Source organism: Thamnophis sirtalis, unplaced genomic scaffold (genome assembly GCF_051295495.1).
Source record: "Thamnophis sirtalis isolate CommonGarterSnake01/CBP01778 unplaced genomic scaffold, rThaSir2_p1.2 scaffold_4, whole genome shotgun sequence".
NCBI classification, from domain to species: Eukaryota; Metazoa; Chordata; class Lepidosauria; order Squamata; family Natricidae; genus Thamnophis; species Thamnophis sirtalis.
The window spans coordinates 71,032,681-71,050,025 of NW_028261384.1; the positions used below are offsets into that span (position 1 = coordinate 71,032,681).

The 17,345-nt window shown below is 33.5% G+C and overlaps 1 protein-coding gene across 3 annotated transcripts in view; it reads left to right on the forward strand.

The window, feature by feature from the left end:
• The first annotated feature begins 4,052 nt into the window (after window positions 1–4,052).
• POU6F2 (POU class 6 homeobox 2) overlaps window positions 4,053–17,345 on the forward strand; it is a 416,297-nt gene continuing 403,004 nt past the window's right edge. For 2 of the 3 annotated variants that reach the window (XM_087713105.1, XM_087713106.1), the window contains exon 1: window positions 4,053–4,327. In XM_087713105.1, coding sequence (XP_087569231.1) covers window positions 4,162–4,327 — 166 coding nt within the window. In that variant the 5' untranslated portion in view covers window positions 4,053–4,161. The remainder of the gene's footprint in view (window positions 4,328–17,345) is intronic. The other variant, XM_087713107.1, reaches the window with a different exon arrangement.

The window sequence follows — 17,345 nt, forward strand, 5'->3', positions numbered from 1 at the left end:
CAAAATTTTGATGTTTGGCAACAGATTCGTATTTATGATGGTTTCAGTGCCCTGGGTCAAAGTCAAATGGGTAAACCAGATTCACTTACGTTACTAACTTATCAGCTGCAGTTATTCACTTAAGAACTATGGCAAGAAAGGTGGTATAGTGACCAAAGTTACAATGGCATTGAAAAAAGTGACTGATGACCATTTTCACACTTAGCGACCGTTGCATCATCCTCGTGGTCACGTGATCAAAATTTTGATGTTTGGCAACACATTTGTATTTGTGATGGTTTCAGTGTTCTGGGGTCATATAATCACCTTTTGACAAAGTCAAATAAGGAAACCAGATTCACTTATGTTACTAACTTATCAGTTGCAGTTATTCACTTAAGAACTGTGGCAAGAAAGGTGGTATAGTGACCAAAGTTACAATGGCATTGAAAAAAGTGACTGATGACCATTTTTCACACTTAGCGACCATTTTCACACTTAGTGACCATTGCAGCATCCTCATGGTCACGTGATCAAAATTTTGATGTTTGGCAACAGTTACAATTTATATTTGTAAATTGTAGTTATGTTGAAATAAAAAAAATATTACAATACCATTTTTGCGTTGTATGAAAATTTGTGTTGCTCCGTATAAATTTTTTAATCAAGTCCCCCCCCCCCCCCGGTCAAAGGTGTCCCTCTTTACCAATCTGAAATTTTGGTCACCTTAATCTAAGGCAAAACAAGAAGCAATGGATGGAAACTAATCAAAGAAATAACTTAGAAATAAGAGAAATTTCCTGATAGAACAATTAATCACTGGAATGGCTTGCTCTCAGAAGTTGTGGGTGCTCTATCACTGGAGATTTTAAAGAAAAGATTGGACATTGTCTGAAATAATATGGGGTTTTCTGCTTGAGTATTGAGTATGGAGTTGGAATAGAAGACATACAAGGTTCCTTTCAATTTTATTATTCTGCCCTTGGGAGGCATCAGAACTAGATTCATACTTTCTCTGAATAGCTGATATCCTGTTCACCTAGATTCAGTTTATGCCCAGATGTTAGTCATCGTTGAAATAATTCTTATTACAGCACATGTAACTAGGTTTTGTGTAGCAGAACAGGATCCATCAAACCCTGATGGCCCAGAATTCTATAATACATTCATTGTAATTGTATTTATCTATATTTTAGATACCACTTCCTTGATATTAATAGTTTTAGATAATTTTTGTTATTTTGTAATTTTTAATGCAATTATACTAATATAACTTTAATGTTATATTATGATCTAACATAGACTGTATCCTATATCTTACTCATTAGATGCCAGCTAGCTCATTCTATAAATGTACTTAAATTGTTGGTGATTTGTTCATTGCTTATACTGGTCTTCGATGGTAACAAACTGAAGCAGGCTAAAAGTAACACAAATGTCAATTTTCACAGATGAATGCTATAATAATATTATAATATAATATAATATAATATAATATAATATAATATAATATAATATAATATAATATAATATAATATAATATAATATAATATAATATAATATAATATAATATAATATAATATAATATAATATAATATAATATAATATAATATAATATAATATAATATAATATAATATAATATAATAATATAATATAATATAATATAATAATATAATATAATATAATATAATATAATATAATATAATATAATTAATATAATTAATATAATATAATATAATATAATATAATATAATATAATATAATATAATATAATATAATATAATATAATATAATATAATATAATATAATATAATATAATATAATATAATATAATATAATTAATATAATATAATTAATATAATATAATTAATATAATATATATTGAATGTAGCAGATACTGTTACTAAAAAAATAAGATAATTCCAGATATACACTTATCCAAGTTTAGTTAAAATATCTGCCAAATTCAAACTAATTTATGCATCTGGATTAGTTAGCCAGAAATGTTGCAGATTTCCCCCTGATTGAACAAGTTACATTTGAAGTACTTTAAGTCAAAAGTAGATTAATTTATTTCCTGGAAAAGTGGGGGTAAGTATTATTGGAGTTAAAAGAAAAAACAAACAAGCAAGCCCCTAAACAATAACCATCTGAAAAACAACCACGGAGTAATGTTAGTGGATGCTATCTGCAATAATCTAATGCTGACAGAGAGTAGTATTTTATTTAGTAATTAACAGTGTAAAGGGGAGAGGAGCTGTCATGTTGGTTCTTAAGCTGGGGAATGTGATGAAAGATGATATCTCCGATCTCATCCTTTCCACTTGTTTAGGATTGTCAGGATGAGAAATGTCAGCATTATGAAAGCTCAGCTCTGCTCTTGATATGATAAAACCCTTCAAAAGCCAATCTCTCTCCTCCCTCCCCTCCTCCGTTTCTCTCTCACAGCACTTGCTTCTTTTTTATTTATCCTGTTTTGTTAGATGGCAGAAATATAATTCTTTTCTTTCCTTCTATTATAAGCCACCATTTTTGTTTTATTATATGTTTCACAACCCCTAATGCCCCACTGAAAATTACCTTGTTAAATGACAGTGTTTCAAAGCCATGAATCCTTCCTTACCACCCCATTTCCTCTGAGATTTGAAACAGTCAACAGACTGTAAAGAATAAATAATAAAAAAGTATTGATTATTTTGATGACTGTGAGATTCAATTAAGTATTAATTTTGCCCTCCAGTGGACCTATCAACGTATTCAAAAGGGAGGATTCGGCTTGAACTAAATGCACATTGAGTGGTTTAGCTTTAAATAGGGAGAAAATGTGTTTACCTACAGTATTTGACGAAGAGTGCATTGATGCACAGAGTCCAATACTTAAGGCTGTGCAAATTAAACCCTAGTGACAGTGACATTGTTTTTGGCAATATGAGTATTGACCAAAGAAGTGCATTTGATGACATCTTAAACTATTTGTATTGATTAACATTTTCATAGATTATCATGTGTCATATCAAATTCACTTTTCAAACATGAATATATTAAAAACCCATAGGCAACCACTGACCAATATGTTAATGGGCAGATGAAACATACTAACCAGCCTAGTTGCACACTGGCCACCTGTTCTGTATATAAGAACCAGCATGAACTTGAAAATAAATAGTTGGGAAATTGCATGAGATGGTTACTTGCCCACCAAGGCTGATTTAATTGCAAAACCAAGGGTAGATGTTAGGGAACTTAAAATTGCTCCTCCCCTCTCCTCATTCTTCTGAGAAGATTCGATATATCCTGATAATCAAGAAATATCTAAAGACGATATACATGTATTGCTACTCTGTGTGTGTGTGTGTGTGTAGGTTTGGTAGAATTATAATGTCCTAAACAAGAAGGATTACAAAACTTTAGTAAGCATCCATTGCAAGTTTTTTTTCTTTTTTAAGAATGTGAGTGTTCTTGTTTTTATATATATATATATATCTGTTCCATGTGTGTATGATTAGGGACTTTTGAAGCCTAATAACCCCAAAACAATGCATGAATGTTTCTTCTTGCTTTGTTATATATGATAAAATAAAAGATTTCTATTTTAATTTTTTAAATGTTGGTGTGGGGTGTTCGGGAAATGTTATTTATACCGTGTAGTTTTTTCTTCTGATATGATTAATGTTATAGAAGTGAATTTTTTGAGAAATAATTCTAGGACATTTTTGCATTGCCATTTTTATTGCACTGCTCGACCATAGTGCTTACATTTCCCTCCCTCTTACCACATTACATTAAAGAGTGAAGTGTAAAAAACATTCAGAAGAAGTGCATCTCACAATTAAAGCTGTGTTGGCTATGTAGCTTTCACTGAAGTTTTTCTCCAAGCATCCGGAATCTTTCACATGCTAGTTGAGCTTTAATAGGGTGGGGAGTAATGGAAAACTCATTGGATCTGTAATAGCTCTTCACTTGACTGCAGCCAGCAATAACAGCAGGAGCAGCAAGAGATAAGAGAGAGAGAGAGAGAGAGAGAGAGAGAGAGAGAGAGAGAGAGAGAGAGAGAGAGAGAGAGAGAGAGAGAGAGAGAGAGAGAGAGAGAGAGAGAGAGAGAGAGAGAGAGAGAGAGAGAGAGAGAACGCACATCAAAGCTACCACTTTTTCCCCCTCTTTTTCCCCCATCCTAGGATCCAATGATAACTGGACAAGTCAGTAAGCTCTTGTTGTCAGTGCAGAGTGAAATGAATGCAGAGTTGAGAGGTGAGGACAAGGCAGCTGCTTCAGACGACGAGCTGGATAAGTCCCTGCTTGAGCCTGTGGAATCAAATGACAACGAGGACACTCCCAGCAAGCTCTTCGGTAAGTCTGCCTCGGTATTTCGTGTTTGGGGGCTGTAGTTGCCTCTGCCTCGATACCAGAAGAGGAGAGAAAGCAAATAAAGCTTTCGTATTTGGAAGAACCAACTTCTAGGGAAAGGAGAATGGGCACAAGCTTTCTCTGTCCTGCTTGAGAGTATGTGCCTACTAACTGATAAGAGTTTGGCCTGAGGAATAGCATGCCCTTATTGATTTTAGCTGAAATTGACAAATTGCATGCATGAGTCCCATAGAAATCAGTGGGACAGCATCTTCATGCAAATGGTTTGTTGCATACAATTTTTTTGCTTTGAGATACAAATATAACTGCTTCTTAAAAAATTGACCACTGTCATCTATCTATTTTGTTAAGCAATTGATAAACAACTGAAATGTACAAATATGTAATCAAAGGGTTATGTATTCTTTGTATTACACCATGAAAATGACCTGTCAGGAAGCTGTGGGTGTAGTAAACTTTTCTTAAGCATTTCCAAGAGGGTTTTTTCCTTTTTGTAGGAATCTCTTTTAAAATAGGAATAGATATAATGCTTCTTTCTTAGATATTATTATCATATTCTGGAAAAGTGGTTTAGATAATTTGGAGTAATCTAAGAAATTAATCTTACATATTTTAATGAGTAAGGAAATCAAAAATACTTTTTGTGGTTTATCCCTGTTTCTTAGGATGCATGAATATAAGTATTTTATGTTTTAAACAACTGGACAAATAGTTTATGACATAATAGCTTTTCAGCAATATTGGTTTGATATCTAAATGAAAATAAGAGTAGCAGTCTAGTTTGGGCATCTGTCATTCAAACCAATGACACTCTGTAAGACAACTCAAGCAACTGTAATCTCTAATCAGAAAAGGGAATAAAGCATGTTCGGTGGTGTGCTTGAGTGATAGATGTTGATACATGTCTGAGCAGGAGCAATGCTGCACAATGCAATGTGACATTTCAATTCTATAGCCATTGCTTCTCAGGGAGTTCTTTTTAGTGATTATCATGTACAAAATTTCAAGAACAACATGCTAAAGCATGTATAGTTTGCATCTTGTAAAAGTGTCAGGTTTGAGGGAGGAATACCTTTAGCAACAATCAAAATTATGTTGCTTCTTTATCTCCAATAAAAGTCTGTAATTTTGTGAGACTGCAAAATATTTTTTGCAAGAAAAAAGACCATGCAATATTTATAAGAATATATGCCGTATTATGTTTTTCTCAGAAAGACAAATAGGCACAAGAATCAAGTAATTCTCTATAACAAGGAAATTACAACATTGCAGCTAAAATATATAATCCTTTGTATAAGCTATCATTTCCTGTTTTTGTACAAAAAGAGGTTTTTGAAAGAAAGAAAATAATTTTCTTTCACAAAAGAGATTTAAAAAATAATTTTCTTTCACATAGGACATTACCATACATTTTAATGCAGAGAATACATTTTGACTTTTCTAGATTGCAAAGTAATATTTCAAATGTATAAACATGTATAAACATAAACATATATAAATATGTAATTCTTTAAAAATGTACATATGTTTGGAAGGGAGGAGATAAATAAAAGTATTTTTTGGCTTCAGAATGCATTTATTCATACTTTTCTTCCCAAAAGAAAAATGTTTTCCTGATTATCATTGGCTGCTACTTATTTTAATAGAAAATTTCTGTGAAAGTACTATTAAAATGATAGAGAAGTTTAAATTATTTAAAGTATTCCTAGAATTATGTAAATTTATAATGTAAAGATAAAATAATGTACTTTTAATGAAAATATTATATTTAGTATTAACAACTGCAAGGCCTTGCAACATATTTATACATGATTTCAATAGCCAGCATGTTCTTAACAATATAACCCAATGCATGTCACATTGACTTCAAAAGGAATAACTCAGATCAAATATCATTCTCAGGTAAAGCTTAATTCTCTACAATTTCTATTAAATGGAAACAAAATATTAATTTTGGCTGGACAGTATTTTATTTGACCCAATAATGAAACAATCTAGTATTCTAGACATGCACTCAAAAATGTCATGAAGGGCATTGGGATGATTTTGATAAACATGACTAGAAAGTACTTTTAATGGGGACTCATTCCATTGATTTCATAGAAAGGGCCTATTTACTCCTGTGAATTTCAGTATGAGGTCTTAGCCCATATATACCTATTGAATATTTCACAGAAATTTGTCTTTGAGAGAAGTTGTAAAGAAACAAGGACAGCTATAGAGGGGAAAGAAAATTGGAAACATATATGCAATACAAATTACCTTTTGTGTGTTTAATTAAACATATCCTGTCTGATTGTAACTGATTTAATTTTTATTCTCTAAAGTAACTGTTCCCTTTTTTGAGTAGCTCTAACTATTATTTAAGAATTTAATACAGTTCTTAGTGTTAAATATGTGAATATTTTGTTAATTGCTTTTTAAATGTTTGATAGCCTCTTTTTTGGTATTAAAATACTTAATAGTTTTGTCATAAATCATTTTTATTATTAAATTGAGGTCTAAATGTTAATCAGTCTTGATAGGAAATATAAGGAAATAGAGTTATGACTGAGGCTATCAACATCCAATGAAAATATCTACTGTTAGAATATCTCACTTTTCCCCACAGCTGTAATGTCAGATAGTTTCATGGACAGAACATAAGTAAAGTCTTTTGTTTTTTACTAGTTCTAGTTCTAATTTTAGAGGATAGAGATTCAGGAATAAAAATCTCTATAATGATTTTCTGAACTGAATTAGATTTTTGCACTAAAACAGTTTTTTTTTAAAAAAAATCATTGGATTGAATTGACATTTCCAAGCTGATTTGATTTGGACTGTTTAGATACCATTTCACACATGTTTATATTATATTTAAAGTATCTTAATTGGCAACATTATTTGTCCTCAGAGTAATTTCCTTCTCCATCACCTTTTCCTTTGGGGGATTTTTGAAAGTATTACTGCACAGTTTTATTAAGTCACCAAAATGTTTATTTTATCAATCAATTCCAGAGGACAATTGAGCTTCAGTAATATCTAGTATCTGAATTTATTCAGCTTTCAGATATGTGAGGAACTTTGCTAGATATCCTTAATTAAAGTATAACAGTTTTTTAAACTACTTATAATTCTCATATTTTAGTGTCCTTCTCCTCACATATACCATATTATATTTTCAAAGTCCCTTCATGTTTAAATGACAAAACTTTGTGTGATTACTAATTTCCATTTGAAGTGAGTATTGCTTCTAAAGGATTTTTCTATTCTCTAATGCACTATATCAGTCATGTAATTTTTCTTACAGTGTTTTACTAAAATATTTTTTTTTAATTTATTTTATTCTAATACTAGCAGAAAAGTTGTCTGCAATTAACAACCACTTCAGAAGTTTGCTATAAAATGAATGTAGGGACTTGCTCTTATTTGGAAAGAGAGAACAAGCTCATTGCAATAGCATAGTTCCAATTTATGACACTGATTCAAACTGTAATCCCTTAGATCGAATTTGGTAGACTGAGAAGATATATGATTTAAAACTAAATTAATTAAGAATTATTAATTCTTTAGACATTTACATTCTAGAATGTTTTATATGAAAAATAATTAGGCTTCAAAATGTGTAGCTCTTATTTTAATCTTTGGGGGGTGGGTTGCATACTTACATGCTAAATTAAAGTTACCACCAAATTAAGAGGAGTGGAATTTTAGGGATGGCATTTGGTGCCAGGGACAGCTCATTTTTGTTCCTCCTGCTTCTATAACGTCTAGCAAACTGTTTCTTTTAGTTTTATCTTTGTATTGATAATATTGATTAGAGACAGCAAAGGAATTTATTCATAGTTTAAGTCTGATTCACTTAATTCACACTTTCTTTCTTTTTTAAATGTCACATTACAAATTCTACATATTAGATAGTTCCAAATGTTGCATGGCAATTCTTTTTATAAGCATGTAAAACTCAAACAACTTAACGACTTGAGTTATTTAATAAATGTCTGATTCAAGTGTATTTTATAAATGTATGCTCTAGATAGAATGCAGTGACCATATTACTGTACCATATCTATTACAATGAAATAACATTAGTTTGTAACTTTTAATCTCTGTTCACAATTAATGTTTTTTTAACTGTAACAGAGGCAGAAGTAGTTATGGTAAATATGTTTGCTGTGACTCGATCCCACTTGGACCTATATGGAGAATGTGTATTTTTCCAGTCTTAGTGTGCAAGTGTATTATCTCTTATTGTATATTCTAAGAAACCTTTGTCACCCTGTGAGAAAACAGAATTCCAATATCAAAAAAGAGAGGGGGGGGGGATAAAAGGAAAGAAGTATGCTGAAAGCTGGCCAAGAGCTTGGTGGAAGCTGACTAGGTACATGCTGAGAAAGGTACATGCTTTCAGTCCAAAGTTCCAAATGGTTCCAAATTAGTATTTAATCTTGTTCAACCTTGGAGATACAGCATATTCCTTTATTTCTATGGCTTTTAATGAAGGTGAAATAATTAATAAAAATATTAAAACTAGGGAAGAAGGGAAAAAATAGCCTTGCAGTTATTTTTTCTCATTTCTGAGTTGTGAAAAGGCTCCGAATTGCCATTAGATTTTTCAGAGCAGTAGCGCTCTCAACAATAGCAAATAAGTTTGCTGAGTTAAAATGGGAAAAAACCCTAACAACTGATCAACCAAATCCACTGTTTACTGTTTGAAACAGAACATGAACTAGTAAAATGATTCCATGTAAATATAGAATTAAATCCTTTCTGATGAAGTTTGATCTAAAGAAATTAGGCAAGAGGTGCCTTTTGTAAGATCTTTTAGATCATTAGGTAAATGGTACTGAAGGAACCTCTAAAGTATATTTAGTATAAATCACCTTTGCCTGAAGGAGCTATAAGTTTTACCATGCAGAACAAATATCAGCTATGGGAAATGAATTTGATTTGAAAAATGATGCAATGAGAAAAAAAATAAATGTTTCATAATTTCATAAATGCTAACCCTTCCCAATAAATGAAGTAACAATGAATCAAAATCAGCAATATGACCATGAATTTCTTAATATCTCATTTAGATTGTAATCATGTAACTGAGCAGGAGAATGATGCACTGAACTGTTACACTTACTTATTTTACTAGAACATTCTAAAACAGAAAATTAGGTTCCACTAAAATAAATGGCAATTAATATATTTACCTGGCTTGATGTAGATTATAATTTTTAAATGTTACCTTCTTTCACTGGACACATGACTAAATTATAAATATGGCCAGAACATGCATGCATTTTGGGGGCAAATAATATTTTATAATGTTAAAATGCTTGTCATTGTGTAAATATGCCTATAAGTATTTACCGGATACTTCTTTAATTCCTTCCTATTAGTTTGTTTTCAATGACTTTAATTTTTTTTTAAAAAAATCAGTATCGGTATGTAATTTCTTTGGCAATATTGTATTTTATTTAATAATAAATAAATAAAAAACTAACTATATTATTATTTTACTGGCCTTATGGTGATTATGATGTAAGTAAATCATCATCAATAACAACAAAAACATTCCAATTGTTTTTAGTTAAACTAAGCAATTGTTTTAGTGTTATTAAAATTAGTTTGATCAAATCATAAGTAGATATGAGATATGAGGGCCCAAGATTGAATGGCCACTTTCTTTTTAAAATAAGAACTATTCAGAAGGAACATTTGTGTAGAGTTACTCTGAGAAACAAAATTCAGTTTATAATTACTGTTCATCCCATGTGTGAAATAAAGTTTCTTGAATTTCCTGATATGCACTTGTTATTTTGAGTGAAATGCTGTAATTTTTGATGTCTAAATCTTTACATGTATAATTATGTAATAAATGCAGAATCTGCATATGAGTGTTTGGCTTTCAGTGAGAAAATATTGCAGGATACAGGGCACTAAAATGTACAGTGAAACAAACTTTAAAAATAACGTTCTCTAGAAGGCTGCTACATTAATTCAGCAATAAACAAATCAACATCAAAAGGAACTCAGAATATATAGTTATCTACAAATATATACAATGTTCTCTAACCATCTGAGAATTAAACTGCTACTTTGATCAGAAGAATAATTTAGATGAAAACTCCTAGTCTATACATAGCTTTTCTGAGTTCAAGCATTTAGCAGATTTGCTCTGACTAAAAAAATTACATAAAAACGTTATGAAATTATCTATATCTCTGTATCTGTATTTATATTTCTTTATTATCAGGTGACACCTGCTTTTGCTCTTATCAGATGCAACATTTTAGGCAGCAGTTATGTGCTCTTATATCTCACTGATATCTACATAATGTCAATGAGTGTATCCAAGTGGAAAATTACAACCTCAATATTTTGTTTATAGGTATAAATCAGACACCAATTTCTGTCTTTTTTTGTATGCCAAGCCACATTAAAGTCTAAACATATATTTTAGATTCTTAAGAGAAAGCAAAACAAATAAATAATAAACACAATTTTATGTTAAATAATTATCAGAATTATTAGAGTTTTTAATTCTCAGGTATAAATTTACAATCATCTTCAAATATAGCAGTGTGGGAGACTGACCTAAATAAATAGTTTGTGAAGACAATTTTCAGAGAAAACATGTATTGAAAGATAGTTTGGTACTTAGATTACACCTTTTGATTTCAACCTTTCTTAGATGTATAATATTAAATGAAACATTTAAAAAGTATTTTGAGAAATAATAAATACTATTATTTTTTTCATCAATTTTTACAAAATGGAAGAAGTTTCAAGAGTTTCTGATCTATACTGATTAGAACAATGGAGGAGATTTAGTTTGGAACACTTTTCCTTCAAAAATATTGTAAGGGGAAAAAAATGTAGTGCCCCCCCCCACAGACATCCACATAGACACCCCAAAAAAAAAAAACCTGAACTGAATGAACTTGTATGACATGCAGGTGTTGAAAAAGTAAGTTCTGCTGCTTTCACCAATGAAAGGCAATGCATTTCATTTCTAAATTGGTAATATATTCATTTTAGAAAATACAGTTGCAAAAGTATATTCAACATACCTTTTGAGTAAGTGGAAGAAGGCTATCATTCACAAATTTCCATTAAAATGCATAAATTGAATAATTTTTGTTTGTGTAATAACTTTTTACACAAATAATAAATTGCTTATTTGCATCATATGCATAATGACATTATTACACAAATGTCATGACATTCCACAGAGTATTTTCCCATTGCATGTTCAGTCTATTGTAGTACATTTTGCTAAATTGGCTTTCCTGTAAAATTCAATGAAATTTAGCCATTTCGATCTATATTTTGGGAGGACAAATACATGCATTTGTTTGAAGCCAGAGAAGAAAGTGTTAATATTCTTATGCATGCATATGGGTAAATGTTTTTTGTTGGGTGGACTTTTCTAGTTATCAAAACTGCTCTTGATTTGTTTTACTTAATTTGGAACTGCAGATGTGGTAGTATCAGCTTTGGCACTTACCTCTTTCAAGAATGAAATGTGTATGTGTCATTTTGCTGTGCTACCACACATATAATGATTGCTGCCAAAAACAATGATGTTAATCTTATAATCAACAGAGAGTTATTTGGACCAACAAATTGCTGTGAATGTGTATGCTGGACAAGGGTTGACTAAATTGACTTTCTAATTAATGCAATTAGTTCTTGCAATTTAGGCAATTAGACCATCTTGCAATTAAGGCTATTAGACCATCTATAATAAATTAATCTACTATCAGTCATAAAATTGTTCAATGTGTTAGATTTTGTTATGCATTATACATATGTACAGTTAACCAAGTAATTTTAAATTTCAGGGAAAAACAAAACTTCATGTTTTATTTGCTTCCTTTTAAAGCATATTTTTAAACTGTTACTTCTTGAGTAACTCAATTAAATATGAGAAAAGTCATATACTGACTAACAAATCTTGCTGTAAATGGAAATATTTACCTTCAATGTATCTAGTCCTTCAAAATCACAGCGTACATTGAACATTTTCTTAGTTTTAGCAAATAGAACACAATCTTTGAGATTTTTTTAAAGTGGAAAAATAGGAGTATATTTAAAATTAATAATACATCAAACATTAAAAAGATACGGCTGTGAAGGAGTAGAGACTGATATTTATTCAGACTTTTCCTGGGAACACAGAGATCAGACAAAGAAGCTTATTTCGCATCACTTAGTATCTTCTTTCATATAACACGTTTATTCTTTTCTGTACAACTTTTTCCCCATTCTTAGGTTTTGTTCTTTTCTGACGCTATTGTCATTTTAGTATTTAAAATCTTTCTTATGCAAAGTTTTCTATTAAAACATTTAGGAATATTTGGAGGTCCTTTTATTTAAATCACTTAAATATCTTGAAGTTGAACTGATGATTTTGTGAAAAGTGGGGGTTTTGGGCAACAATATAGGAATGGTGTACTATTGCCTTTTGGGATTTTGTTTTCACTTCCCACTCTACTTATATTCAGCATTCCCTGGAGATCTGCCATTCAGACCAGCCCAATTAGTTAAGATTGACTGTACAAGGCCAGGCTGGATCAGTCAGGTCCTGCAATCTACTGAAATGAGCATTTTCTATACTAACAGAAAACTAGCACTCACAAGCAAGTACTCACCTCTTATTTGGAAAAAAAACCTTTTGCAATAAGATTTATTGCTTTCAAGGAACTTAGGTCTAAAATTTTTGTCTTAATGTATGCATAACTACTCTGAAATAATTGAGACCTATTTAATTGAAACTATCTGAGAAGAATACTAAGGCTGCTTTAGAGGGATCATAATAGAATCAATTTAATATATAAATGTACAGCCTGATATAAACAAAAGTTTAAGACAAACTGCCTACCTTTCTCTCCCCCTCCCCATCAGGCTACATGCATTTTCTTTTTTATTGTGTTTTCATTAGTAAAATAATTCCTATGTTTTTACATATTTCATATATAATGGGCTGTAAGTACTAATCTTTAAAACTTAGTTTAAAAGATTGTTTTTAAAATGCTCCTATCTGAATTTGTATTCTACTGTAAAAAACAAACAAACTATAAAACTTTAAAAAACAAAAACATATTTGTGTTGTGAATATTTGACATCTGCTTTGTTATGTTTTCATAGTTTTGACACTGCCAGGCCTGGGACAAAACACATTTAGTCTGAAAGCAAAGATCATAAAGAGAAACTATATTCTAATGAATTTCAGAGCCCATCCTTAAAGCTTTTCAGTTGAAATTATATTTGCTTTTCAAGCATGTTAGAAATTTAATCAAATAGTAGTCTTAAAATGTTATCCTATTTCTTGAATATGAAGCTATTAGTTACAGTTTATTTACAGTTTTTATTTTGAAATTGGTAAAAATATTTTGTACCATGAGTCTTTTCCCTCATGAAGCATATTAGAAGAATTTATATTGCCTTTAGTTGTTGTAAGCTTTAGCATTTTTAAGTTGCAGATAAGTAACATGTTAATGGATCCAATTAAGTTCCATGGGACTTACGGATAAATAAATATAGCTAGGATTGTCATTGCCATTTATTAGTTTAGTTATGTCAATCAATTAAAGCAACAATTAATTAAACAATAAAACTGAATATTATGTTTGTCAAAGTGCTAAATCTGTTCCAGACCTGAAAAGTAATTTTAAGTAGAAATAACAATAGAAATGACAGTTGAGTAATGAAAGATCTGCAAACAAACAGCCAAGCTCAGAGAACATCAAGTAATTCACCATTCAGCCTTGAGTTACATAAGTTATCTTCTATTAAAATAAAATTTACATTATTTTATTTTAATGATTATAATAGTAATATAATTATGTAAATTATGCAAAAGTATTACCAATAATAATAAGCACCTTTGGATGCAATCTCAAAACAACTGGAACTCCACTTGAACACCTTTGCATGGCAAATTCACTGTCAGTTGCAAAAAGCAGCTTTAGAATATCTTACATTCAATGACAAAAAATGTAACACTATCAAGCATCCATATCTATCTATTCCAAGTCCTGGGGAAGGACTTGATAGACAAAAATGCCGGATCTAATCTGAACATCTGGCTGACTAAGTGATGAACCATAATTATTACAGTTTTATCCTGCATATACCTTCTGATTCACATAGTCTCTAGGTTATTCAGAAAACTACAATTGAAACATTGTAACTTGCACTGGATGTGGTGCATGCTTAGATTAAAATTGGGTTTTATTATTGTTAAGTCCTCAGGGCTACGACGCCCATTGAAAGTCATTGCCGGCTCCTGATTGGCTAAGATGCGAGCAGCTAGCTGGCGGGAGAATGCAGCCGTTCCATTGGTTCAGCATCTTACAGCTCCACTATAAAAGAGCTGTCAGTTGTCAAATGTGGCTGTTTTGCCAGTTTGAGGTTGCCTTGCATTTTGCCTTGTTTAAACTGTTAATAAGGGTTGTTAGCTTCAACCTGCCTTGCCTCAGTTCCTGCCTGCCTCGTTCTCCCTACAGAACACTGGCGACAAAGGTGGGATTAGGACTGAGGTAAAGGAGAATCGAAGTCACTAATAAGAGCTGCCTCAAGTCATAGGCAACGAGATGTCGCTCCAAACCTAACTCCTCAGTTCTGTCCTTCTAAGGATGGCTAGTCTACCGGCATTCACAGCATTCAGCCTGGCCACTGAAACATGGGATGCCTAACTTGAGCGGTTTGAGTGTTTCCTGGTGGCAAATGACTTCACCAGTTTGTCCAGTGGCCGTAAAAGATGGTATTGCCTCAGCGCATGTGACCACGAGATGTTTGGGACGACTAGGGCTCTCGCCATCCCTCAATCTGCCCATTCAATGCCTTGGGAGACTCTCTTGGAGAAACTTAAAAATAATTACTCTCCAACTCCCTCATGCATAGCCAGACACTATGTGTTTAGGCAGAGAACCCAGAGAGAAGGGGAATCTGTAAGCGATTACATGGCTTCCCTCAGAACAGCGTTCCTGCACAGTGACTTTCCTGTACTGGATGAGGCCCTGTTAGAACAGCTGGCTTGTGGTATCAAAGACCTCAGACTCCAGCGATGCTTGCTGGTGTGAAAAGAGCTGAGCCCTCCGGCAGCCGTGGATGAAGCCATGGCAAATGAAATGTTGGACAAATCCAGCGCAGAAATTCAGAGATTTCTGCCACCAGCCACCTATGCCAGCAGGGGCCATGCCGTTCACTATGAGGAAGACAATGACGAAAACATATCTGATGAGGAAGAGGAGATTAGTTGCTTCAACTGGCCACCAGGAAAAAACGGACTCAGGCTGATTTTTTTACCTCAGGCGGGCTGCCTGAGTTGCGGCGGGAACCATGCAAGGTCAGTTTGAAGGTTCAAAGCCGCAATATGCCACCGTTATGACAGGAAGGAACATTTAGCCAAGGTCTGCAGATCAGGCCTTTCCGAAACAATTCACAAAAAAACTTCCCAAACGCCGTGAAGACTGCTTTACCATCTCCAGTGCCCAGCAACAGCCTGAACTGGCTATCAGCCATGCTTCCCTGATCAAGCTTATCCATAAGATCTACCTGATCGTACATATAGAGGAACAGCCCTGCAAGATGGAAGTGGACACTGGCTCCTCCAAATCTCTGGTCTTGCCTGACCAAAACTCAACTCAGACAGTGCCCACTTCACCTCAGAGACTATCAGGGACAGCCAATACCGATTGTGGGTTGCGGCATGTTCACCATATCAAGCAAGAACTTCCAGGGGCCCCCTCCCCTTCATCATTGTAGATAGCCATCTGCCCAGCCTCTTGGGGCTTGTCTGGTTCTCCGCATTGGGGCTCAAAGTCTGTTCCTGATGCCTTTGCCGTGCTAGCCAGTGAGTTTGTGGATGTGCTTGACAACAAGCTGGGTAAATATAAGAGGACTCCCATTTCCTTTAATTTGGACCCCCAGGTAGCACCAATTCATCTAAAACCCAGGAGAGTGCCATTTACTCTTCTCCCCAAGGTAGATTTGGAGCTAGATAAATTGATAGCACAAGGAGTGCTTGAAGCTGTAGACCACTCTCCCTGAGAGACCTCCATAGTGATACCAATTTAGCAGGATGGAAATATTAGAATTTGCGCGGACTATAAATGCTCAATTAATAAAGAGTTGCAAGCCAATCCTTACCCGGTGCCAGTGGTGCAACATCTGTTTCACTCATTGGGCCAGGGAAAGGTTTTTGCCAAACTGGACTTGGCACAAGCATACCAGCAGCTCCTGGTAGATGAAGCCACTGCCATGGCTCAAACCATTGTAACTAACCAGGGAGCTTTCAAATGTAAATGCTTACAATTCGGGATTAGTGTAGCCCCAGGCATATTCCAGAGCCTAATGAAACGGATGCTTCAGAGGCTGCCAGGGGTGGTCCCCTACTTCAACCATGTGCTTATCTCTGCCTTAGATCAAGCAGAGCCCGTCGACAAGGGCATTCCTGCTCCGTTTCCACCAAGCGGGGCTGAAACTCAAGCAAGAGAAATGCAGGATAGGGATTCCCAGTGTAGAATTTTTGAAGTATCTAGTTGATTCCAAAGGTCTCCACCCTACGCCAACCAAGGTAGAAGCAATTAAGAAAGCCCCTATGCCCTCTACCAAGGCAGAGCTGCAAGCTTTTCTGGGGCTGCTTAATTTTTATTCCATTTTTTTACCCCATAAGGCATCTTTGGCAGAGCCTCTTCATAGGCTCCTGGACTTCAAAACGCCCTGGCATTGAGGGTTTAGGGAAGCTCACATCTTTAGGGCATTTAAGGATATCCTTACATCCAAGGCTTTGTTAGTGCAGTACAGTGACTATCTATCATTAACACTGGCGTGTGATGTATCGCCTTATGGCATTGGGGCCATTCTGAGTCACATCCTGCCCAATGGCTCAGAGACACCAATCGCCTATTATTCGCGCACACTCTCAGTGGCTGAAAGACATTACAGTCAACTAGATAAAGGGGCCTTGGCTGATGTAGCAGGGTTAAAGCGGTTTCATGACTACGTTTACGGCCGT